Here is a 25,141-nt window from a genome sequence, read left to right as displayed (position 1 = left end):
CCCCCACAAAAAACCATCGACATGCATCATAAAGGTACCAGAAGGATTTCCTTCATAGTGCCTGTAAAACATCACAGGATCTGCTTTCAACTGGCAACAACAGCCTAACTTTAACAAAACCAATCTTACCGAAAAATATCAAACTCCAGATGCGTTATTTAGCCCATATACACATTTTTGTAACTTCCAGAGTACCCCTTCTGTGTTAGGGGTTTCTTTAGGGAGGGTGAAGAAAAATGTCTCTTGGATGCTCCTGCAAAAAGGCAGATTTAATATCGATAGATTTGCATTCCCATGCCTTTGTAGCTAACAGAGCCAAGAAGATCTTTAAAATAACCTTTCCTGCTGTAGGTGAATCCACCCTTACATCCTGGTCTTCTAAGTTTTCTTCAAATCCCCTTGACACGGCCTGGCCTTTGCCTTATAAGTTCCATTCGGAAGCACATTTTCCATGCAAATCCATCAGTGAGATAGAGCTCTTTGTCCTCTATCTGGTACCCCCGTGTATACCCCAATTCACTCCAGCTATGCAGTTCTTACTGTTGGGAATCTTTTATAACTTTTTCATCTATTTTATCAGAAGGCACCAAAATCTCGAGCATGTGGGCTTCTACTCCTAATAGCATTCAAGTCTTACTCCTATTTCGAGACTTTGTCAAGCTACGCCTCCTATCCCGCCTGATATCTGGTTCTGTACTACCACTGCTTGATCTTTCCTTCCTGTTGTGGGATGCTCTTTTTGTAGTTCTCGATCTCTTCCTATGAACACGTTTATATCAGACTTACTGTCTGAACTGACACTACGTTTTCGAGTCCTCCATTTTTGAACTTTGTGTTTCCAATCCATAGTTCTGACATCCTCCCCTGCATTCTATACATTCAACCATTGTTTATACTTTCCAGTATAAACAATGACAGTTGTATCCTTCCATTGACTAGACCCTTCAGGCAAGCAAGTCATTTTTGTACCAACCTTTGGCAGCTGTCCTTGGAGAAAAAAAAATCACCAGTTCTAGTTCATCAGAAGTATTGTATTCCTCTGCAGATACCCTGTCTGCTTCAGCTAACTGGTCCTCATAATTCTGTAACACGTGAGTTTCAGATGACTCTGGTTCCTCCTCATGTTCGTCGGCTCTTTCTGAATTCGCAAGTTTGTAATCATGATATTCATGATGAATGTACCCTAAGAGTCTGTTTACCATGTTGCGTAAACAATTGTTTTGCCATTTATGCTTATAACCTTCCCCGGGCCTTTCCATTCATTACAATTGTCTCTCTTATAGTACACCATGTCCTTGTTGAAAAACAGTGTTTGGCCATACCTTGTGCCTTAATGCTCTGTGAATTATTTCAGAGACTTCTGCTTCCAAAAATGTTCTTCTACTTACATGCAATGCATTTAGATGCTCAGCAAAGGCAGAACTAATTGTAGTCCCTTCCCAGCTGGAGGCTGATCATTCAAAAAGGACAGAATTTTAGAATTTCTATCAAATATTAATTGATATGGACTATAGCCCCCAACCATCTACAATGAGTTCTTTGCATGTACTGCCCATGCTAAGGCTAAATTTAACTTACAATTTGGTCTATCTGCCAAAATTTTCCAGAGCATCTCATCTATTGCCACATGGTTTCTCTCACACACCCCATTAGTAAATGTGCTTTCCACAGCTGTATTCATGACTATGATATTCATCTTTTCACACACATCCCCAAACCCATCGTTAGCAAATTCCCCCCAATTGCCTGTAAGGAGCTTTGCTGGTGGCCCCATTCCTGTCCCGATCCATTTTTGCATGATCTGATCCAGGATTACTCTCTCTTTACTATGTGCGACGGTTGATTGACTAAATCTGGTCGCTAGATCCACGAAGTGCAAAATGAGTACATTGTTTGCTTTATCACAGATCTTAAGGTCCGTTGTCACAATGTCATTAAAATCTCTGGCCAAAGCTAGAGTTACTATCAGTCATTGAGGTGTCCTTCTGTGCTTCGTACAAACCTCACACTGATCACTGACTTGTTCTATAAGCTTAGTATAGTCTTCATCTCTTGCCCCTGCATCCTTTAATAAATATTGCAGTCTCCGAGGAGATGGATGCGCAGTTTGCGCTGCAGTTTCAATGAGCTTTTTATCAGCTAAAGTCCCATTTTTGGATGCTAATAATACTTCCTTAACCTCTTTACCTGAAAAATTATTTTTCATTAATGGAATCCAATAGTGTCCCAACTGTGTAAATTGTAAGTCCACCGTTTTTCCAAAAACTGTTGCCTTATCATTTTCCATATCCAGTTTCATGTGTGCTTTCTTCATCGGCAGTCTACTCGGAAGCAAAGTTATCTCACTTGACATAACATCTGTGCTAATGAAATGATTCACTCCGTCAATATTGCAAGGGATCACCACTCTTCAGGGTATTATCACCCCCCAAACCTGAAACTTGTGGAACTTCCAAATTCTTTAACCTTGTTTCGGTTTTCAGCATTTAAAAGTCCAGGTAACATTTTAACCAATCAATTCCACATAAGGTAAATGTGCAGCCACTGTCCAATACAGGAGTAATCCTTCCTCCTGCTATAGGTATTAAAGGGGTTTCTGTATCTGCTAGTCTGCTTTATCACTGACTGACATATTTGTCATAAAAGCCGTGGGGATAGAATTTTCCCGAAATTTTTTTTTAAAAGTCTCTGACATTTGATCGTAAGGTATCTTTGTCTCCAAATTTAACTCCTGTCAAAACCAAGAGCTTATCCATATTTGGAATTTTAGCACAGTCCAGTAACTTAAATGCCAACACGGACTGGAATTTCCAGGGGGTGTTTTTGCAGCCTTATATATAGTCTGCTAAATTCCATCTCCCATTCCTCAATGGAAGTATCCTCTGATTTCCAGAGTCTATCAAAATCTGACCAGGCAATATGTGCACTCAATAAGTCATCCTTTTGATACATCATATCCATAAAAGGTTAATCAAGTGTCCAGACCTTCCTCCAAGTCCAAATGCTCCAACTCCAATTCGGAAAATACTTTGCATCTAATTTAATTCTATATGGTAAAGAAAGAGCTAAGGCCATTCCTTGTTTTCTTTTTCCCCAAACCGGTTACCTAAGTCTACATGATGTCTTCACTTCTCCATTGGTCATAAAGTTCAGTTTCTGAAAATAATGGTGAATAGTCATATCCTGACATTTTTACTTTGGGTTCAGCCATTTTGTTGTTTCCTACTCCTTTGTTGATTGGAATTTGAATGAAATCTTTATTTGGAACCAGCAACCATCCTCTGCTACCACTGTTTGAGCCCCTCGGTTGTAGTTCAGTAAAGAAGACATGAGATCCGCTTCTTCATAAACTACCTTTAATTTCTTTGGTCCAACTCCCCACACAATTCTCCATCAACAAACAGTGCCACCTGTGGCTCCTTTATATATCAATGACTTCTATTGAATAATCAACATCAAATTAAGACTTGAGTGAAAGGTCTGTTTAACCCATTCCTAACGCTGGTCATCACATTACAGGAAGGACATTATTGCTCAGGAGTGCAGGGGAGGTTTACAAGAATGTTGCTCAGGCTAGAAAAGTGTAGCTATGAGGAGAGATTTGGTAGGTTGCTGTTATATTCCTTGGAACAAAAAAGACTTGATTGAGGTGTACAAAATTATTCAGAATTCAGACCCAGCATTCGGAACTGGATGTGCAAAACTTTGATCTGTTGGCTGTAATGTCTTTTACCTCAATGCTACTTCCATTGTTTAACATACATATCCTGTGGTGTAGCTTCATCAGTTTAGTGCATCATTTTGAAATATGCCTGGTGGTGCTCCTGATATGCTCTCCTGCACTCCTCCCTGACCAGGATTGATTCCCCGGCTTGATTGTCGTAGTAGAAGCAGGGATATGCTGCACTTTTTAGTTATGGATTGTGTTTGAATACAACTCTTCTGCTTACTGATGGCCCACAACATCTTACGGATGCCCAGTTTTGAGCTGCTTGATCTTTTCTGAATCTATCCTTTTAGCACTCTGTTAGTGCCAAACAATGAGTGAACCATAATTTCCCAGTTCAACTGAATGTGGCCAAAAAATAATTTTATTCCATATAGATGTTGGCAGACCTGAGTGTTTTCTGCACTTGTTTATAATTTTAGAGAATGGATTACATTAAAAATGCCACGGGCTGAATGTTTTTTAAATGGGTTCATTTAAAAATGAAGATTTGCGTTAGTTCAGTAGAAACACCTGTGATTAGATTATATCAAACATCACATTGAGATGTAGGCAATTCACTTATTTTATCAGGACCTGAATATTATCAGCCTTTGAATATGGCAGGAAACAGTCTATTACAGGGGGAGGATTTGCAGACAGGAAACTCAACGTCATACCAAGATCTGATGGATTCATCAGAACTTGGATATTATCTGTCTTCGAGTCTGTAAACCCCAGTAAAAGAATTTAAAATTGAAAGAAATGAAATTGTTTCAGATATTTCCAACATCTGCAGTAATTTGTTTTTGTTTCCGAATTGGTCTTAAACCAATTGAAACCTTTCTGAATGTGATAGTTGTGTAACTGGGCAGATCATATTTGAGTGGAGGTCCAACAAATCCTTTTCCATTATCACCCCTGTTTTTGGCTAAATTTGTTCTCCTATTGAACTACTTCTCCATCAACTCCACTTACTTTTTTCAAATGAAAGGTGTTGCTGTGGATTTTCATTGACTGTTATCAATTTCTATCCTCCTCTCACCTTCACTGGTCCATCTGACCCTTTTCTTTCCTTTCCTTGACTCCTTGACAATTTTCCACACTGTTGGGTATATGCTAGTGTTCTTGCTGTATTGGAATATTCTGGTTGGAGGTGCAGCTTGGTCTGGACCACAAGTTGTCAGTGCTACTGTGATGTTATTGGGGCCTTTTCTGTATCCAGTGCCTTCAGTTGTTTCTTGATCTTCTGTGGAGTGAATCAGATTATCTGAAGATTGGCATATATGATGCAGGGGACCTTGGATGGCACGGTGGCATAGTGGTTAGCACTGCTGCCTCACAGCACTAGGGACCGGGTTCGATTCCCGGCTTGGATCACTGTCTGTATGGAGTTTGCACGTTCTCCCCGTGTCTGTGGGGGTTTCCTCCGGGTGTTCTGGTTTTACTCCCACAGTCTGAAAGACATACTGGTTAGATGCATTGACCTGAAGAGGCACTGGACTGTGGCAACTAGGGAAATTTCACAGTAACTTCATTGCAGTGTTAATTGCAGTGCCTTACTTGTGACTAATAAATAAACTTTACTTCTCTGTCTCAGTTTTTGGAGATAGGCTGCCATTTAATATTCACTCCAGCCTATAGACTTTGATAGCCAACTTGACTAAATTTCTTCACATCCTGTTTTCCCAGTTTCTAAATATCTGTCACGTCTGTTCAGACGATGCAATCTTCTGTATGAGTACTTCTGATGTGTCTTCCTTTTTCCTCAACTAAGGATTCCCCTGTGCATGTTTGCACGCACACACGTAACACCCCCACACTGCCGCAAGGTTTTTGACCGGACACTCCACTGCATACAGTCTGCTTCACATACTTACGCTCTCACACAATTCCCCTCCTTACCAGAATCATGATGGGATTCCACTTGTACTCACCTTCCACCTCAACAGCCTTTGTGTTCAATGGACCATCTTCCACCATATCTTGAATGATGCCACCACCAAGCACATCTTTATCTGCCTTCCCCTTTCAGCAATCCGGAGGAACTGTTCTTTCCACACATCACATCCTTGTCCATTTTTCAGTCATCCCCAACATTCCATCTATTTCCTGCAGCATCTTTTCATGCAAGCAGAGGAGTTATAGAGTCATAGAGGTTTACAGCATGGAAACAGGCCCTTCGGCCCAACTTGTCCTTGCTGCCTTTTTTTTAAAAACCCGTAAGCTAGAAGATGCAACACCTGTCCATTTACCTCCTCTCTTACCATTCAAGGCTCCATACACACCTTCCAGGTAAAACAGGAATTTGTTTACAACTGACTAAATGAAAGAAGTCTATTCACTGCTGACAGTGTGGAGTTATCTACATTGGGGAAAACTTAATGCAGACTGAATAACCACTTTGCAGAACACCTTTCGGTCTGCAAGAATGACCCTGAGCTTCCTTTTTTTCCCTTCTTCACAATATTCATTTTCTTTCTATCACAGATCATCCCTTTCGTTCTTCCTGTCACTCTCCCTTTCCAAAGGTTAAAACCTCCATTCCGATGAAATGTCATTGTTCTGAAATATGGGGCTGGATTTTCCTCTGCCTTGCTGGCTAGTTTAAAGTTGAGAGCTCATTAAACCAGGGGATGGTCTGCTCATCTACCTGTCTGTCCTCCTCCTCCTCCTCTCCCCCCCCGCCCCCAGCATCTGCAATATTTTGTTTTTGTATTACGCTGTATTTGGTTTGTTCAAGAACAATTGAATGCTCAAGCAGTGTTTCTTAGGCTTGCTTGAAAAGCTCACAAGGACCTGCAATCATAAACAATGATTTTACTTGGTTAATTTCAGTGTCTTTAAAATCCTAATTGTACAGAAATGTTCCAGCAAAAGTAATAGTGATAATGACAAGGATTAGGAACATCTCCACGGCTATGATCTTGAGGGGGAATTATATTGCTTTGTAACTTTGCAGTTATTGAAACATAAACTGATTTTTTTTGTTAAAAACACACTTTTTCAGAGCGAGCTGAATGTTCCATTCAAAGTAAAGGCTGGTCATATTGGTAAGTCTTTGCTCTCCTTTATCCAGACTACTGTAATTAATTAATGCTCTTGAGGCCAGAGGATACTCAACCCATTAGATTCAAGCGTTTGATGATGCATTTGAGTTTTATTTGATATTTGTAGATTTCTTCATTAAATTACACTTTTCCTTTAACTTGCTGACTGTTTTTCTCTCCTATCCCCTTTCCTACTTGAACTCCCTCATCTTTAAGATGGTCTTTACTCCCATTCTGTTGGATAACATCCTTAGAATGTTTTACTAAATGATAGATGCTTTATAAATGCAAGTTGTTGATGTTGAAACCTACTACTTTAATCAAATATTTGGCCACCTGTCCTAATGTTGTCTTTTGGTTTGATGTCAATTCTTATCTGATCTTGTGCGCGTGAAGTACCTTGGGATGTTTACTGCATTAAAGTGTGGAGGCTTTAACATGCCCAAATGAAAATGAGGTGACGTTCCTTTGCTTATGATGGGTGTCACTGGAATGCTGCGCTAGGCCAAGGATAGAGGTCAGAGTGAGAGCAAGATGGAGAATTAAACTGAGAGGCAACTGGAAGTTTGGGACACATCTGCAAACTGAACAGAGATGTTTTGCAAAACAATCACCTACTCTTGAGTTTGACCTCCCCATTGTAGAGGAGAGAATATAGTGAGTAACAAATATAGTATGCTAGATTGAAAGAAGGACGTTGCTTTTTCACCTGGTACCTTAGATGATATGGGCAGAAGTAAGAAAAAAAAGGTGTTGCATCTCCCATACTTTCATGTAAAGGTGCTGTGGGAAAGGGAAGGGATGGACCAGGGTGTCTGTAGAAGGGGGTACAGACACCCCAAGGACTTTGAAGACTATTAAAACAAAGTAGACTAGTTTAGAATGGGGATCACAGTGTGCCTTAAATATACCATAATGAATCACAAAGTATATATATCATGCAAAGGTATTGTCAGCATAGACACATAATCATTGATAGAGAATTTTGAATAAGTATTGTAGATTTAGAATGTATTTTCAAATATCTTGTAAGCTTTGTCCAAGATGCAGCCTGCTCCAAAGCATAATGGGAAATGAGCAGAACTAGGGAGGCCACGTTCTTTGGAAACAAGGTATAAAATATAGTCTCTATTATAAGTCAGAGACCTTGCAGCTGCAAGCTACCAAGGTTTTAAAATGAATAGAGGCATTTAGCTTGTGGTTGCAGTGAATAGACATATTCAGCTTTAGCAACGCAGAGTGACTAAACCGCAAGAAACTACAAAGGGTTGTAAACGAAGCTCAGTCCATCACTCAAACCAGCCTCCCACCCATTGACACTATCTACATTTCCCGTTGCCCCAGACATGCAGCCAGCAATATTAAGGACCCCACGCACCCTGGACATATACTCTTTCACCTTCTTCCGGCGGGAAAAAGATACAAAAGTCTGAGGACATGTACCAACTGACTCCAGAACAGCTTCTTTCCTGCTGCCATCAGGCTTTTGAATGGATGTACCTCATATCAATTTTTCTCTACACCCTAGCTATGACTGTAACACTACATTCTGCACTCTCTCCTTTCCTTCTCTGAACGGTATGCTTTCTCTGTACAGCATGCAAGAAACAATACTTTTCACTGTATACCAATACTATGTGACAATAGTAAATCAAATCAAAACCTCCTCCAAAACTAACTCCCCAATCTTGCTAGTTAAGAGACCAGACGGCAGTTATCGATTGACCATCAATTATGCAGCTTTAAACCACTATGCAAACCCGAGCATTCCATAGTGGTCAACCCAGCTAGTGTCCTGAATAACATTGGGTCAGAACAGATGATTTTCACAGTGCTAGACATAGCTAATGGATTTTGGTCAATTCCCGTAGTGAAGAAACATCAGTATAAGTTTGCATTCATAGTCGGGAACCAACAATCACAGCTTGGTATGGCTCCTGCTCTGCCCAAGACTACAAGAAACTACAAAAGGTCGTGAATGTAGCCCAATCCATCACGCAAACCAGCCTCCCATCCCTGACTCTGTCTACAATTCCCACTGCCTCGGCAAAGCAGCCAGCATGCTTAAGGACCCCCACGTACCCCGGACATTCTCTCTTCCACCTTCCTCCATCGGGGAAAAAAACACAAACCTGAGGTCACGTATCAACCAACTCAAAAACAGCTTCTTCACTGCTGCCATCAGACTTTTGAATGGACCTACCCTGCATTAAGTTGATCTTTCTCTGCATCCTAGCTATAACTGTAACACTACATTCTGCACTCTCTCGTTTCCTTCTCTATGAATGGTATGTTTTGTATAACGCGCAAGAAACAATATTTTTCACTATGTTAATACATGTGACAATAAATCAAATCCATATACTTGGACTCGACTGCCACAGGGATTTCACAATAGTCCAACCATATTTCACAAATATATGGCTCAAATAATTGATCCGTTAAAATACGCAGGAACGCCTATCCTACAGTATTTAGATGACATTTTGAGAGTCTCTGACAGTTCAGTATTGCATTGCCTAGACCTCTGCAGGGTGCTTCAGGCAATTCAGGAAGCTGGGCTCAAGTTGAATCCAAAGAAAGGCTCAATTAGGGCAGGAACAAGTGACTTACTTGGGACATATATCGCCGGGTAAGAAAGGCATTCCCGCAGATCAAAAGAAAGTCATGCTTTGAATGCAGAGACCACATAATGTGAAAGGAGGCAAGTACAGGGACTTTTTAATTATTGTAGAAATCTTGTGGAGGATTATGCTGCACTGGCAAAGCCTTTACGGGATTGGTAAAGGGAGGAAGAGCTAACAAAGAAAAGATAGAATGGGAAGAGACGGAAGCACAAGCGTTCTCAGATTTAAAACAGGCTATGGTGAAAGCCCCAGCCTTGGGATTCCCAGACCTCACAAAACAGCAGCATGGGGATAAATTAAGACCAGTGGGCTAATATTCCGTCCAATTAGATTCAGTTGCCAGAGGTATGCATTGATGTGTGAGAGCACTAGCATGTGCCTTGTGGGCAATGTGTTTCAGAGCCAGTCACCCTGATGGGAAAAATAATCTTCCATAGCCCCACACAATTGTCCAGCTTCTGGAAGCTCAGAGATTGAAAGGAGTTTCCGATGGAAGACATTCCAAATGAGAAGCAAATCCCTTGTCAAGAGATAGGCATGTAGAAATCAGCAGAGGTATCAGGAAAAATCGCGCGGGAGGACTGATGGTGCAGGGAACGGAGCATGAGTGTGTTGCAGAAGTGTCTGAGGAAGCGAGTGAGGGTTTAGCATAAGAACCACTTTCGGGAGAAAAGGTAATTAACCTATATGTAGACGGAGCAAGAGGCTTTGATTAAAGATTTAATCCAAGCAGCCTGCAGTCCCTTAGAGACAGCTGTAATAAAAGTCCAAGCTCATAAACAGATTGAAAGTGAAGCACAGAAAGGGAACAGCTTTGCCAATAAAGCCACAAAAGATTTATTAGAACAGCATTGGGAATGGATACAAACCACAGGAGTAACAGCATTGCAAACTAGCGAGAATACAGACATTGATGTGAAGCAGGTACAGGAACCAGCGTCAGGAGAAAAGAAGCAATGGTGGGAGAAATACGGAGGACAAAAGCCAGGATGGAATATGGAGAAGGGAGGGGAAAATAATAGCCCCTGAGGTAATACAGCAATCGCTGCTGAAAGTGTACCACGGATTAGCACCTACAGGCAGATACAAAATCCTGAATCTGTTAAGGGAATGTTGGTGGTGGAAGCAAATGGGAAGAGATGTGGCAAAGTTTTGGCAGAGGTGCCAGCAGTGCGCCTTAGTGGAACCACGTCGTCCCTGCAGGATTAAAATGGGAAATCAGCCATGACGTAAAGGACCCTGGGAAAATTTACAAAGGGATTTTACAGGGCAGTTACCATGGGTACAAGGAAAGACGTATTGTTTGGTAATTGTAGATCAGTTTACAAAATGTGTTGAAGCATTTCTGTGCAAAGGTGCCACAGCCAAAACTGTAGCTCTGAAATTGGCAAATGAGATATTGCCTAGGTGGGGAATGCCTCTTCAGTTAGATTCTGATTAGGGAACCCGCTTCACTTCTTGAGAAGTTTCTCAGATATTAGGAATAAGACAAAGATTTCATATACCGTATCATCCTCAGAGTTCAGAAATGGTGGAATGAATGAACCGAACACTGACAAATAATTTAGGTAAGGCTATTTTAGAAGAAGGAAACAATTGGGTGTGGGCTTTGCCTGCAATATTGTTGCGACAAAGGGCTACTCCTGCTCGAGGAACAGGACCCTCCCTTTTGAATTGATGACAGGAAGAGCAATGCATCTCCCAGAGAAGGCAATAACTAGAGGAGAGGAACTTGAAATTAGCAGAGGAACAGTATTTCAATATATGAGGGATTTAATAGTTTACATTTCTTCAAAAAGCAGGTAATCACTCAGCAACAGCACAAAGACTGAATGAAACTGGCAGAGCAGAATATTCTTAAATTACCCACATCAGGAGATAAGGTAATGGTGAAACTCATGATAGACAAGAAAGGGCTAGGGGTCCAGTGGGAAGGGCCCTATAGCATGATTGTCATAAGACAAACGTGCCTTAATCAATGAAAAGTACAGTCCATGATGGCGGCAAGGAAAAAGACATATCACAAGCATTAGAATGGAAGGTGACATCTTCAGAGCTGCTGTGATGAAGAAACCAACCAGTAGATAGCTGCTTATCCCAGAAATGGAGGCAGAAGTCAAGAAAGGGAAGTGTTGCAGATGGACCCCATAAAAGTGAGAGAGGGGTTGAAATTTGAAGCAAAGTTGCTGAAATTATCATTACATTAGAAAGAGTTGGGGGAGGAAGGCCTGAGGAGGATTAGAACAATCCCACAAAAAGGAGGACTCTTGTGGCTTCTGGGAGTAGCACTTCTTACTTGGATGGAGTGAAGTGGAGGAAAGGAGCAAAATGAGAAGTTATTCAATGTGCAACTTGTTCAGCCAGACAGTGGTAGGTGCCATTGGTAGTGGACGAGAAGTGGTCAGGCCTCCATTCAAGAAAGAAGTGGAAAACCCTCAAAACACCCTGGCTAGTGCCAGAGCTGTAGAGTGATTGGATGTCAGCAATGAAAAGGAGTCCAGTCAGGCAAGGGAACAATGATGGAAGACTTTGAAGACACAGACACAGGTGGGAAGAGATTGGATGATGGAGACACAGAAGTAAGTTCAGTGGAAGGGGTGTGTTGAAGCAATCGGTTAACCAAGGCTTGTGGATCTTGAGAAGGTAGTAGAAGTAAACTATATGGTTTTGGGAAACTGGTTGGAGGTTATGGAAGGAAGTAGAGGTCAGTGACTGCTTTGGAAATGATTTGATATTTGGTGGCGGTGGTGTGGTCTGGCAAGGTGGGAGGGACCATAGAATCTCTACAGTGCAGAGAGGGGCCATTCGGCCCATCGAGTCTGCACAGACTCTCCAATAGATCATCCCACCCAGGCCCTTCCCATCACCCTGTCCCTGTAACCCCAAGCATTTACTAAGGTTTATCCACCTAATATTCAAATTTCAACCCCTCCCTCACTTTTATGGGGTCCATCTGCAACACTTCCCTTTCTTGACTTCTGCCTCCATTTCTGGGATAAGCAGCTATCTACTGGTTGGTTTCTTCATCACAGCAGCTCTGAAGATGTCACCTTCCATTCTAATGCTTGGTGGGAGGGACCATAGAATCTCTACAGTGCAGAGAGGGGCCATTTGGCCCATCGAGTCTGCACAGACTCTCCAATAGATCATCCCACCCAGGCCCTTCCCATCACCCTGTCCCTGTAACCCCAAGCATTTACTAAGGTTTATCCACCTAACCTACACATTTTGGGACACTTAAGGGGCAACTTAGCAATTTATGTTTGAAACATGAAGTTGGAATTTCAGTTGGAATCCATGTGGAATAAATTTGCAATTGCCCAGTAATTGAAAGTATTGTTAATTCAAGGGGACATTGATGGGCAAGTGGGATGGGTGAACTTGTAACAAATGGAATTTAATGGAGAGAAGCGCAAAGTAATGCATTTGGTAGGAAGAATGAGAAGAGGTAATATAAAAAAAAGTAAAATTCTAAAAAGGGTGCAGGAACAAAAACCTGGGGTGTATGTGCATTTATGCATTGACAATCAGTGGTGCAGAGCTGTCGGAGCACACCTAACCAGGGAGCAGAGCGCAGGGAGTGGAGTGCTGGGACACTGGAGGGGGAGAGGCTGGCCGCAAGGTGTGGGGGTGAGACGCTGTAGAGTAGAGCTCCAGTTATTGGGAGTGGGAAAGAGGCTGACTGCAGTGTGTGAATAAAGAGAATGTGGGGCAAGAAGGTGAGGACGTAGGGGTCAAGATGGTAGGGGGAGGAAAGAGATCTATTTGTATCCAGGAAACAGGCCTCTTCCTTCAGGAGTGAGCTCATCCTGACACCTGGGGAGGCAACACTTGGCATTGCAATGCAGTTGGCTACTGCAAGTGTTCAAGGGGCAGTTGTCATCACAGTAGATTGTGGCATAGGAATGCACCACCAGTTCACTGGGAGAGAGAAGCAAATTCTGTAGTAATTCCCTTACCATAGCACTGAGGCGAAGCCAAGTAGGTCAACTTCAAACCTGCAGAACAATATGTTGTGCTTTTCAATTTAATTCTGTATCTTTCTTTGTGTTATTGCAAGCAGGAGCAAATCAGGCAATAGAATTTGAGCAGTAGGACTGAGACTCTTTAGAATTCCCAAACTGATAAATGTTTTGAGGATCAAGACTTGGGTTATGTAAAGCCAAATTTTCTAGAAATCTGGGGAGGGATTTTACAGCGTCGCTCATCGCAAAACCGTAAAATCCCACCTGAGATTAATGGACCTTTACATGGTCCGTCCCTCGCTTGCTCCGATTCCCGTGGCGGGTGGGGCAGTAAAATTCCGACCCTGGTGTTTAAACAAACTTCTAACTTTTCTATGTGTCAAACACTGCATTTGTCCTATGTGAAGCACAAGGACAGTACCTAAAACAAAATCACTCTCTTGGGAAACAATAATAATTGGACAGAAATTAAAGTGTGTTACATTATTTAGTAGATAGAATGGCAGAGAAAAGATAGTTATGGGTGCTGGCAAGAACTTCTTCCATACTGCACATATTCAAAAGTAATGGATGTATGCAGGAGCAGTACTCCTGAGATATTTAATTTCTATAGGAAACAGTAGAATTTCACAGCATGGAAAAAAGCCATTTGTCAATCATTAGACCTGCACAGCTCTCAGAAATATCCATGTTGTCCTATTCCATAAGACGTAGGAGCTGAAGTAGGCCATTCAGCCCATTGAGTCTGCTCTGCTATTCAATGAGATCATGACTGATCTGATATAATAATTCTCAACTCCGCTTTCCCGCTTTATCCCCATAACTCTTGATTCCCTTACTGATTAAAAATCTGTCCATCACAGCCTTGAAAATACTTCATGACTCAGGCTCTACAGCCCTCTGCAGTAAAGAATTCCACAAATTCACTACCTTCTGAGAGAAGTTGTTCCTCTTCATTTCTGTCTTAAATGGGTGACCCTTTACTCAGATTTCTGCCCTCTGGTCCTAGACTCTTCCACAAGGGGAAGCAACCTCTCAGCATCTACCCTGTCAAGCCCTCTGACAATCCTATATGTCTGAGTGAGGTCACCTCTTATTTTTCTGAATTCCAATGAATACAGGCCCAACCTGCCCAACGTACTCAACCTCTCCTCAAAAGAAAATTCTCCCACACTCGGGATCAACCTAGTGAACCTTCTCTGGACTGCCTCTAATGCCAGTATATCTTTCCTCACATAAGTAGATCAAAACTGTTCACAGTTGTGACAAGGTGCCGCATGGTAGGTTGTTGCATAAAGTTAAATCTCACGGGATCCAGGGTGAGGTATCTAAATGGATACAAAATTGGCTTCTTGACAGAAGCCAAGGTTGTAGAGAGTTATTTTTCAAACTGGAGGCCTGTGACCAGCGGTGTGCCTCAGGGATCAGTGCTGGGCCCACTGTTATTTGTCATTTATATCAATGATTTGGATGAGAATATAGGAGGCATGGTTATAAGTTTGCAGATGACACTAAGATTGGTGGCATAGTGGACAGTGAAGAAAGTTATCTCCAATTGCAACGGGATCTTGATCAATTGAGCCAGTGGGCTGACGAATGGCAGATGGAGTTTAATTTAGACAAATGAGAGGTGATGCATTTTGGTAGATTGAACCAGGGCAAGACTTACTCAGTTAATGGTAGGGCGTTGGGGAGAGTTACAGAACAAAGAGATCTAGGGGTACATGTTCATAGTTCCTTGAAAGTGGAGTCACAGGTGGACAGAGTGGTGAAGAAGGCATTCGGCATGCTTGGTTTCATTGGTCAGAACATTGAATACAGGAGTTGGAATGTCTTGTTGAAGTTGTACAAGACATTGGCAAGGCCACGCTTGGAATACTGTGTGCAATTCTGGTCACCCTATTATAGAAAGGATATTATTAAACTAGAAAGAGTGCAGAAAAGATTTACTAGGATGCTACCGGGACTTGATGGATTGAGTTGTAAGGAGAGGCTGGATAGACTGGGCCTTTTTTCTCTGGACCGTAGGAGGCTGAGGAGTGATCTTATAGAGGTCTATAAAATAATGAGGGGCACAGATCAGCTAGATAGTCAATATCTTTTCCCAAGGGTAGGGGAATCTAAAACTAGAGGGCATAGGTTTAAGGTGAGAGGGGAGAGATACAAAAGTGTCCAGAGGGGCAATTTTTTCACACAGGGTGGTGAATGTCTGGAACAAGCTGCCAGAGGTGGTAGTGGAGGCGGGTACAATTTTGTCTTTTAAAAAGCATTTAGATGGTTACATGGGTACTATGGGTATAGAAGGATATAGGCCAAATGTGGGCAATTGGGATTAGCTTAGGGGTTTATTTTTAAAAAAAAGGGCGGCATGGACAAGTTGGGCCAAAGGGCCTGTTTTCATGCTGTAAACCTCTTGACTCTATGACTGGTATTTCAGGTGTGGTCTAACTAGTACATGTATCGTTTTAGCAAGACTTCCATATTTTTATACTCCATTCTCTTTGAAATAAAGGCCAACATTCCATTTGCCTTCCCCATTACCTGCTGAACATGCACTCTCCATATCCTAATTTTTATTTCAGATGTGAAACTTAGTCCCTGGCTAATGGAAACAGCCTTTATTCACATCAATATTGTATCATTAAATTTCATTTGGTTGTGAAATTACTGCTGCAGATAGTTTTTTGCTTGCTGGGAAAAATGGGCTCAATTTCTAGGTATAAAGGAAGGTTTCAGAAATGGAGATTGGGATGTGATGGTTGGTGGAAATAAGTAATAGAGAAGAAAAATAAGATTATTTAAATATATGGTCAGAAAACCTTGCTTTTTCCTATTCATTAATAAAGTATATCTTAATGAAGGTACATAGGGAAAATAGCTTTAATAATCCTTCACAAAGCATAAAACAATGGCAAGATTGCATGTCTGGATATTAGATAGACCTGAAATTAACTGAGGCCACAATGGAATGTGAAAAATACATTGGGAAAGAAAACCACTAGGTTGCATTTTCATGGTATAGCTTTTAAGTTCTGTTCGAGGCCGGAAAAGCCACATAGGTTCTTGAAAGATTTTGCATGGTGGTTAGGATTGAGGAGTAGTATATGTCTGAAACGAAACATATAATTTGTATACATTTTCACTCTTGAAGATAATACAATGCTAGGTACAAATGGTAGGTACAAATGCTTTAGATATTGACTCTTTTTAATGTAAATATATAAATGGCTTTAGCTTGGGTTCAGACTCTGAAGATTAATTGTGTTGCTGAACCTAATAACATTTAACCTCGAATGTTGCAGAAAATTGGAGAGGTACTATGCAAGCCACTAATTTAGCTGTTCTTTGAGATCTGGACTCGGTCGAATTGATTGGTTAAACAGCTTGATGCATGAATGCATTCACTCATGCCAAGCCCTATTCAATGATATCTAGATTGAAACACAGGAACAGGAGTGGACCATTCAGCCCCTTGATCTTGTTCTGCCATTGTTATGTTGTGACTGATCTACATCTTATTGTTCTATAAGTAAAGTTTCCTGTAATTCATATTATAATGACTTGAATTAAATAATTAAACTATTGCATTTTGAAATTCTAGCTATGCTAAAGACTAATGATTCAAATAACCAAATGGTTTGAAAATTACTGACCATTCCAATATCTTTCACTTTTAAAAAAAAACATAATTTGTTTTCAGCATTTTCTTTTACTTGCTCCTTAGTAGTCCTTAAAACAGACCAGGTTGTTACTTCAAATTTTTAGTTGATTGTACCAATTTGTGTTACTTATTATTCTTGGGTATCTTGTTACATTCTATAACCTTTGCTGTTGGATACTTGTGTTGTATTTATCTTTTTGGATAATGATCAATTTGACAAAAAATATTTTTGGTAAAAGTGGGCAGGGAGTGGATCATTCAGGTTCTGGAGCTGCAGTGTGAGTAAGAGAAGGAGACTTGAATGAGAGCTGAGTGCTGTTGGAGCAGCTACTGTGAAGCTTGAGTTATCTAATTCTGGACCAAGAAAATTCCTCAAAATGTGCCAAAATGAGAAAAACCAAGTAGACGAGGCCAAAAATGACTGACCTTTTTAAAAAAAAAACATGAAGAGGTTGAACCCCTTGCTGTTATTCATAGGAGAAGTTAGAATTCTGGTAGGTTGCTGGAGCTATCATATCTATCTGTATAATAGAATTTAGCTCTTGGGAATTTTAGAATTTGCAGGGTAATACTATTCAAATACAACCACAGACATGACTAGTGGCCTTTTAAAACTAGCAGCTGCTCACATAATTGGAAATCTTATTAAGTGCTCCCTTAAAGACAGGACTGGGGATGATTTTGCCTGAATGAAGAATCCATATTGTATCCACTAAATTATTGAATTTAATGAACTATCGATGATCCTTCATCGCTGAGTTTCTATCAAAAGAAATTAATCTTTTTCTATTTACTCCATCAAAATGCTACATAACCTTAATACTTAGGCTAGTTCTCCTCATCGACTTCTCTGCTCCAGTGGAAATGATACGAGAGTTGATCTTCCCAAATAACATTCTGGTAAATCTGTGCTGTATCTGTGCATCAGCCCAAACTCCCTCTGGCACTCACCACAAAGGTGCTGCTAAACCTTCATTCATATGACCTTTTTCAAGTAAGTTGCAAGCCGCCCAGATACTTGTCCCTCCCTTCCATTGAACCATCTGTCTTTTTTCAGAGTAAGAGTTTTAACAACACCAGGTTAAAGTCCAACAGGTTTATTTGGTAGCAAATGCCATTAGCTTTCGGAGCGCTACTCCTTCGTCAGATGGAGTAGATATCTGCCTTTTTCACAGATGCAGAACTTGATGAGGCCGAGCCCTTGGGAGTTGGCGCCTCTGCTGCGATCCCCATCAACTGAGGAAAGCACCCAACAATTGACACAGGCATCACCTACACCATCCACTAGCACAGATACCATCACCTTGCTGGAGCATGTTACTGGTTAGGGTTCTGGGGCACTTTCTGGTGAGCACCACATAGCCATTGATCCACATCAGGCAGAGGCAGGAACATCCAAGGGATCGGGCAGGCGGGGGTCTGCCAGAGCCAGGAGAGAGCTGGCCCCCAGCCAGGTGACAAGCCACTGCGAACAGTTCTCCAGAAACTGCTGGAGATGCAGAAGTAGAGCTGGGGATTGCAGGAAGGGGTGTCAGCAACATTCCACCAACTGCAAGGCTGTTTGGTGGAGTCCAGCAGCCTTCAGGTGAAGGAGATGATGCCAGCATTGCGTGGCCCCCAGGCCAACATTGCAAGGGTGATGGCTGCAGTGGAAAGCCTGGGCAGGAAACGGTAGCCATAGGTGGCAAGGTCTAAGCATGGCTGAGTCTCAGAGGACCAGGCCTGATGGCCTCAGGAGCCTGCTGGAGAGAGACAGCCATGGCTGTGTGTCTTGAACAAATGGCAAGGTCACAGCGAGCAATTGCAGAGGGGTTCCGAAGCTTGGTCCAGACTGAGGGCTCGCACACCATGGTGCAGGCAATGTTGGGTCTCCAGAACTGGCAGAGGCAGGTGACACATCAGCCCCATGGACATCACAGACCACGGGCCGTGGAACACCGCTAACTGCCTCCACTTCTGATGTGTATCCTGAGGGGTCACCTAGACATAGCAGTAGGCAACACGAGATTAAAAGGTTGTAGGGTCACGAAGAGGGCATAGGTGAAGGCGGGCACTGTAATTAGAGAGGGGTTACTTAGCTCTGTAGATGATCACAATTAAATGTAATTGCACCCCACAGCTGTGACTCATCTGTCTGTGACCTACCTTCCACAGGGAGTCTTGTAACACGATCGTACCCATAGTGGCTCAGAGCGTTGTTCTATCTGAGAGAAGGCCTTCGGCCCACCAAGTCTGCAGTTCCCAACATCTCTGGCAGACCCCTGGCTGCTGTGGTGTTCAAAGCACTCATCCGAAAACGTCGTTAGCTCTATGAGGTCATTGGTCCCTGATGCAGTATTTAGCAGTCTGAGCTCCTCTGCTCCAGTCCCTACTGGCTCCCTGAGCAGTCCCAGCAGTGGGGGTCATGTAGGTGCAAAGTGACAGCCTGGGATGGCATCCTCATCACCCACTGGATCCTAGGCCTGGTATCTCTCACCCCATTCCTGGGGCACTGGGCTTCATGGTGGTGTCTCTTACCTTTACTCTGACATGAGCCTAGGTGCCAGTGTGCACTCAGAGAACAGGTAGGTGTTCTGTTGCACCAGGGCAGCATCACAGCATGTCACATCGCAAGTTGTCATCACTCTCTTGCCTGGACAGGGAACTAGCTAACACGGCCAACCCAGGCCCATCACCCTGGTGTGATGTCAATGGGACCCATGGTGGGGAGTGTGGACAAGCATTTGCGTGGTGGGGGTTGGAGATGCGGGACACCACGCCTCCTAGTGTGTGAACCTCGCCATCCTGCCCTACTGGACCCTTGCCACCACCTGTCCTACATCTTGTGGCTCCTCTTTGGCCTGGTCCTTTTCCTCCACATCCTCGGGCGTCCGCCTAGCCCTTCTAGGATGTCCCCTCACTGCTGCACCAGGTTGTGGAGCACACAGCGGACCACAGCGATATGGAAGACCCTCTGAGGGTTGTACTGGAGGGCACTGCCGGAGCAGTCCAGGCAGTGGAACTATATCTTTAAGAAACGAATCCACTGCTCAATAACAGACCAGGTGGCAGCGTGGCCCTCGTTATAACAAGTCTCCACCTCAGTCTCCTCCTCCACACTGGTGTCATCAGCCATGACCTCAGTGGTAGCCCTTGTTCCCCACGAGCCATACCGGCAGTCTGGGGTGGTCTGCAGAGATGTCTGAGCTCTGCAAAATGTAGCTGTCATGCACACTACCTGGGTGGCATGCGCACATGTGCATGATGTGCAGCAGATGGTCACAGGTTACCTGCACATTCAGGGAGTGGAACCCCTTGTTTATAAAGTGTACTCCCTGATTCTGTGGAACCTGCAGAGTGAAGTGCTTGCCATCTATAGCGCCCTGCACATGGGGCATCCTGGCGATGGCAGTGAACCCTGCATTCCGGGCATTCTGCTGGACCTTGCGATGGGTGGCCATTGTAAGGAGCATTGCAGAGTTTGTGCAATGTGAGGAGCTGTGTTAGCACCTGCCAAACTCCCTTGATTGGGGCGACAGCTGCCTGATCTGGTAGTTGTTACTGTTAGTAGGACCTGGGATGGAATGTCCGCAATAAACCTCAGTCTATCCAGCAAACAGAAGGCAGGATAGCCAGTGCGACATTAGTGGTGTTGGGACTGGACCTTATATGCAGCCCCTCAGGTGTCATACAGCAATCATGGGGAAATGCACGCAACATGAGCCTTAAACCAGTGGCGACCTCCGACCTAAGGACCCCTACATCCATGCAAACCCCTCACCCCATCCCACACCATAGCAGCAGTTGACCTCCCCCCTGCAGCCTGGAGGTTAATGCTCAGCAGTATTCACCTCCTAGCTCTCCTTCACTCCTGCTGCGTCTTGACCACACTTCTAAAGACCTGTACTAATTGGCAGAGAGAAGTGGTAATCCTCAGGGAGGGGGAATGATTATGTGCCAAGCTCACTAATGATATTGAAATCCAAATCCAGTCAATTTTGTGCTAATAAGCTTTGCGAACTTTCTGGGTGTGATGCAGTTCACACCACTCGAAAGGGGCCGAGTAGATTGCAAACAGTTTGCACGCTATTTTCCCTGCTTACAACCATTTGCGCCAGGTGTGGCAATGTGATAAAATTCCGCCCAGCATCTTTGGAATGGAGACTGAAAAGAGTGGCTTCAGTCTACTATTTTTAATTGGAGGAAATTCTGCTCATCCAGTACTGAATATTGGATAAATAGTTTGATAATTTAGCAACAGGGGTGGAGTAAGAGAAGTGAGGTGTTGTCAGCATACATGCGAGAACTAATGCTGCGCCTTTGAATGATGTCACTGAAGGGCAGCGTGTAGATGAGAAATAAGTCGAGGCCAAGGATAGATCCTTGGAGGATATTAAGGGTAACTATTTGGGAGCAGGAAAATAAATTGTAAGTGATTTTCTGGTGATAGTAACATAAAAATTGAACTAAGTGAGAGCAGTCCACCCTACCAGATGACCGTGGAAAGGTGTTAGAGGAGGGATGCTGTGATCAACTGTGCCAGAGGCATAAGACGGTTCAAGAAAGACCAGGAGGAAAAGTCCTTTGTCATGTCATGTTAGGTGTCATCTGTGACTTTGAGAGCTGTTTGATACTTTAGTAGGAATGGAACCCAGATGGGATGGATTCAAAACAAGAGTCCTAGCAAATTTGGGAACAAATTTAGGAGGCGACAAAATCGTTTGGAGAGGAAAGGAACTAAGTTGGAGATGGGATGGTAGCTTGCATGGATGATGCGGTTAGTGTTTGTTTATTTTGAGGAAAGGGTTAATAACCTTTCATAGCAAATTGCATCTGCCAGTTTTCTGCTCACTTTGCTAAGTTGTCTGTGTCTGCTTGTGTCTTTACATTTTTTGTTGCTGCTTTCCAACCTCTAATTTTGTGTTATCAGCAAATTGCAACATTGTGCTCCCCATGCCCAAGTCTAAATCTATGTGTACTGAGAACAAAAGTAGACTAGCACTCACCCTTAATGTAAAACACTTCTAACTCTCTTGTCCAACCCAAGCAACTCCTGTTTTGTTGATTCCTGTCCTGTAACTAAATTTCTACCCATGCTAGATTTCTTTTTACCATATACCTGAATATTTTTAAACAACTCTGCTGTGAGTCATCTTGTCAAACACCCTCTTAAAACCTATGTACAATGCATCTGCATTTCATTCAATTGTCAAATTGGCCACTTCACATAAAGAATTCTGTTACACTGATCATATTAGTCTGAATTTCAGCCTATTAGGCAGAACGTAACATAGAAACATAGAAGATAGGAGCAGGAGTAGGACATTTGATCCTTCGAGCCTGCTCCGCCATTCATTACGATCATGGCTAATCGTCAAACTCAATAACCTAATCCTGCTTTCTCCCCATAATCTTTGAACCATTCACCCCAAGTGCTATATCTAGCCACCTCTTGAATATATTCAATGTTTTGCCATCAACTACTTCTTGAGGTAATGAATTCCACAGGCTCACCACTCTTTGGGTGAAGAACTAAAGTCTCAAACAGCTCTCAAAGTCACAGATGACGTCCTAAATGGTCTACCCAAACCCTCAGACTGTGACCCCTGGTTCTGACCCCCCCCCCACCCCTGCTGTGACCTTTGGTTCTGATGCCCCCCCCCCACACACACACACACACAATTGAGAACATCCTTCTTGCATCTACCCTGTCTAGTCCTGTTAGAATTTAATAAGTCTCTATGAGATTCCCCCCCCCCTCCTCTCATTCGTCTGAACTCCAGCAAAAATAATTCTAACCTCCTCATACGTCAGTCCCGCCATCCCCGAAATCAGCCTGGTAAACCTTTGCTGCACTCCCTCGAGAGCAAGAACATCCTTCCTCAGAAAAGGAGACCAAAACTGCACATAATATTTTAGGTGTGGTCTCACCAAGGCCCTGTATAATTGCAACAATGATGTGGAGATGCCGGCGTTGGACTGGGGTAAACACAGTAAGAAGTTTAACAACACCAGGTTCAAGTCCAACAGGTTTATTGGTAGCAAAAGCCACAAGCTTTTGGAGCCTTAAGCCCCTTCTTCAGGTGAGTGGGAATTCTGTTCACAAACAGGCATATAAAGACACAAACGCAATTTAGAATAATGGTTGGAATGCGAATACTTACAGCTAATCAAGTCTTTAAGGTACAAACAATGTGAGTGGAGAGAGCATTAAGACAGGTTAAAGAGATGTGTATTGTCTCCAGACAGGACAGCCAGTGAGACTCTGCAGGTCCAGGCAAGCTGTGGGGATTACAGATAGTGTGACATGAACCCAATATCCCGGTTGAGGCCGTCCTCATGTGTGCGGAACTTGGCTATCAGTTTCTGCTCAGCAACTCTGCACCGTCGTGTGTCGTGAAGGCCGCCTTGGAAAACGCTTACCCGAAGATCAGAGGCCGAATGCCCGTGACCGCTGAAGTGCTCCCCAACAGGAAGACAACAGTCTTGCCTGGTGATTGTCAAGCGGTGTTCATTCTAACCTCCAGACGCTGCGACAATGGATGAGTGAACACCGCTCGACAATCACCAGGCAAGATTGTTCTCTTCCTGTTGGGGAGCACTTCAGCAGTCACGGGCATTCGGCCTCTGATATTCGGGTAAGCGTTCTCCAAGGCTCGGGGAGGCACGGCAGCACAGTGGTTAGCACTACTACTTCACAGCTCCAGGGACCTGGGTTCGATTCCCGGCTTGGGTCACTGTCTGTGTGGAGTTTGCACATTCTCTTCGTGTCTGCGTGGGTTTCCTCCGGGTGCTCCGGTTTCCTCCCACAGTCCAAAGATGTGTGGGTTAGGTTGATTGGCCATGCTAAAAATTGCCCTTAGTGTCCTGGGATGCGTAGGTTAGAGGGATTAATGGGTAAATATGTAGGGATATGGGGATAGGGCCTGGGTGGGATTGTGGTCGGTGCAGACTCGATGGGCCGAATGGCCTCTCTCTGCGCTGTAGGGTTTCTAAGATTCTAAGAAGGCGGCCTTCACGACCCACGACGGCGCAGAGTCGCTGAGCAGAAACTGATAGCCAAGTTCCGCACACATGAGGATGGCCTCAACCGGGATATTGGGTTCATGTCACACTATCTGTAATCCCCACAGCTTGCCTGGACCTGCAGAGTCTCACTGGCTGTCCTGTCTGGAGACAATACACATCTCTTTAACCTGTCTTAATGCTCTCTCCACTCGCATTGTTTGTACCTTAAAGACTTGATTAGCTGTAAGTATTCGCATTCCAACCATTATTCTAAATTGCGTTTGTGTCTTTATATGCCTGTTTGTGAACAGAATTCCCACTCACCTGAAGAAGGGGCTTAAGGCTCCGAAAGCTTGTGGCTTTTGCTACCAAATAAATCTGTTGGACTTTAACCTGGTGTTGTTAAACTTCTTACTGTAATTGCAACAACACATCCCTGTTCCTGTACTCAGAACCTCCCGCAATGAAGGCCAACATACCATTTGCCTTCATTACGGCCTGCTGCACTTGCATGCTTACCTTCAGCGACTGGTGCACAAGGACACTCGGGTCCCGCTGCACACTCCCCTCTCCCAATTTACAGCCATCAGGTAATAATTAATCTGCCGCCTTGTTTTTGCTTCCGAAGTGAATAACCTCACATTTATCCAAATTATACTGCATCTGCTATTGATTTGCCCACTCACTCAATCTGTCCAGATCATGCTGAAGGATCTCATCACAGTTCACCCTCCCACCTAACTTGGTACCATCTGCAAACGTTGAGGTGTTACATTTTGTTCCCTCATCCAAATCATTAATATATATTGTGAATAGCTGGGGTTCCAGCACCGATCCCTGTGGCACCCCACTAGTTACTGCCTGCCAATTTTAAAAGGACCCATTAATTCTTACTCTTTGTTTCCTCTCTGCCAACCAGTTTTCTATCCATCTCAATCCCATGTGCTTTAGTCTTGCACAATAATCTCTTATGTGGGACTTTGTCAAACGCTTTCTGAAAGTCCAAATATACCACATCGACTGGCTCCCCCTTGTCAACTCTACTAGTTACATCTTCAAAGAGCAACATCAGTTTATGGGCTTTTTACAAATATTCTTCATCTGGGACATATGAGGAAGAGTGTCTCGGGATCAATCAGTATTGT

General features: G+C 43.3%; 1 protein-coding gene across 3 annotated transcripts in view; it reads left to right on the top strand.

Annotated features, from left to right (window-relative positions):
* Positions 1-25,141, top strand: part of vps13a (vacuolar protein sorting 13 homolog A) — a 434,277-nt gene that overhangs the window by 41,195 nt on the left and 367,941 nt on the right. For all 3 annotated transcript variants that reach the window (XM_078214517.1, XM_078214516.1, XM_078214518.1), the window contains exon 3: positions 6,717-6,759. In XM_078214517.1, the coding sequence (XP_078070643.1) occupies positions 6,717-6,759 (43 nt within the window). The remainder of the gene's footprint in view (positions 1-6,716; positions 6,760-25,141) is intronic.

Source organism: Mustelus asterias, chromosome 6 (assembly GCF_964213995.1).
Source record: "Mustelus asterias chromosome 6, sMusAst1.hap1.1, whole genome shotgun sequence".
Lineage (NCBI taxonomy): Eukaryota > Metazoa > Chordata > Chondrichthyes > Carcharhiniformes > Triakidae > Mustelus > Mustelus asterias.
The sequence above is the reverse complement of the archived record's forward strand: the minus strand, read 5'-3'. Positions and strand labels throughout refer to the sequence as shown.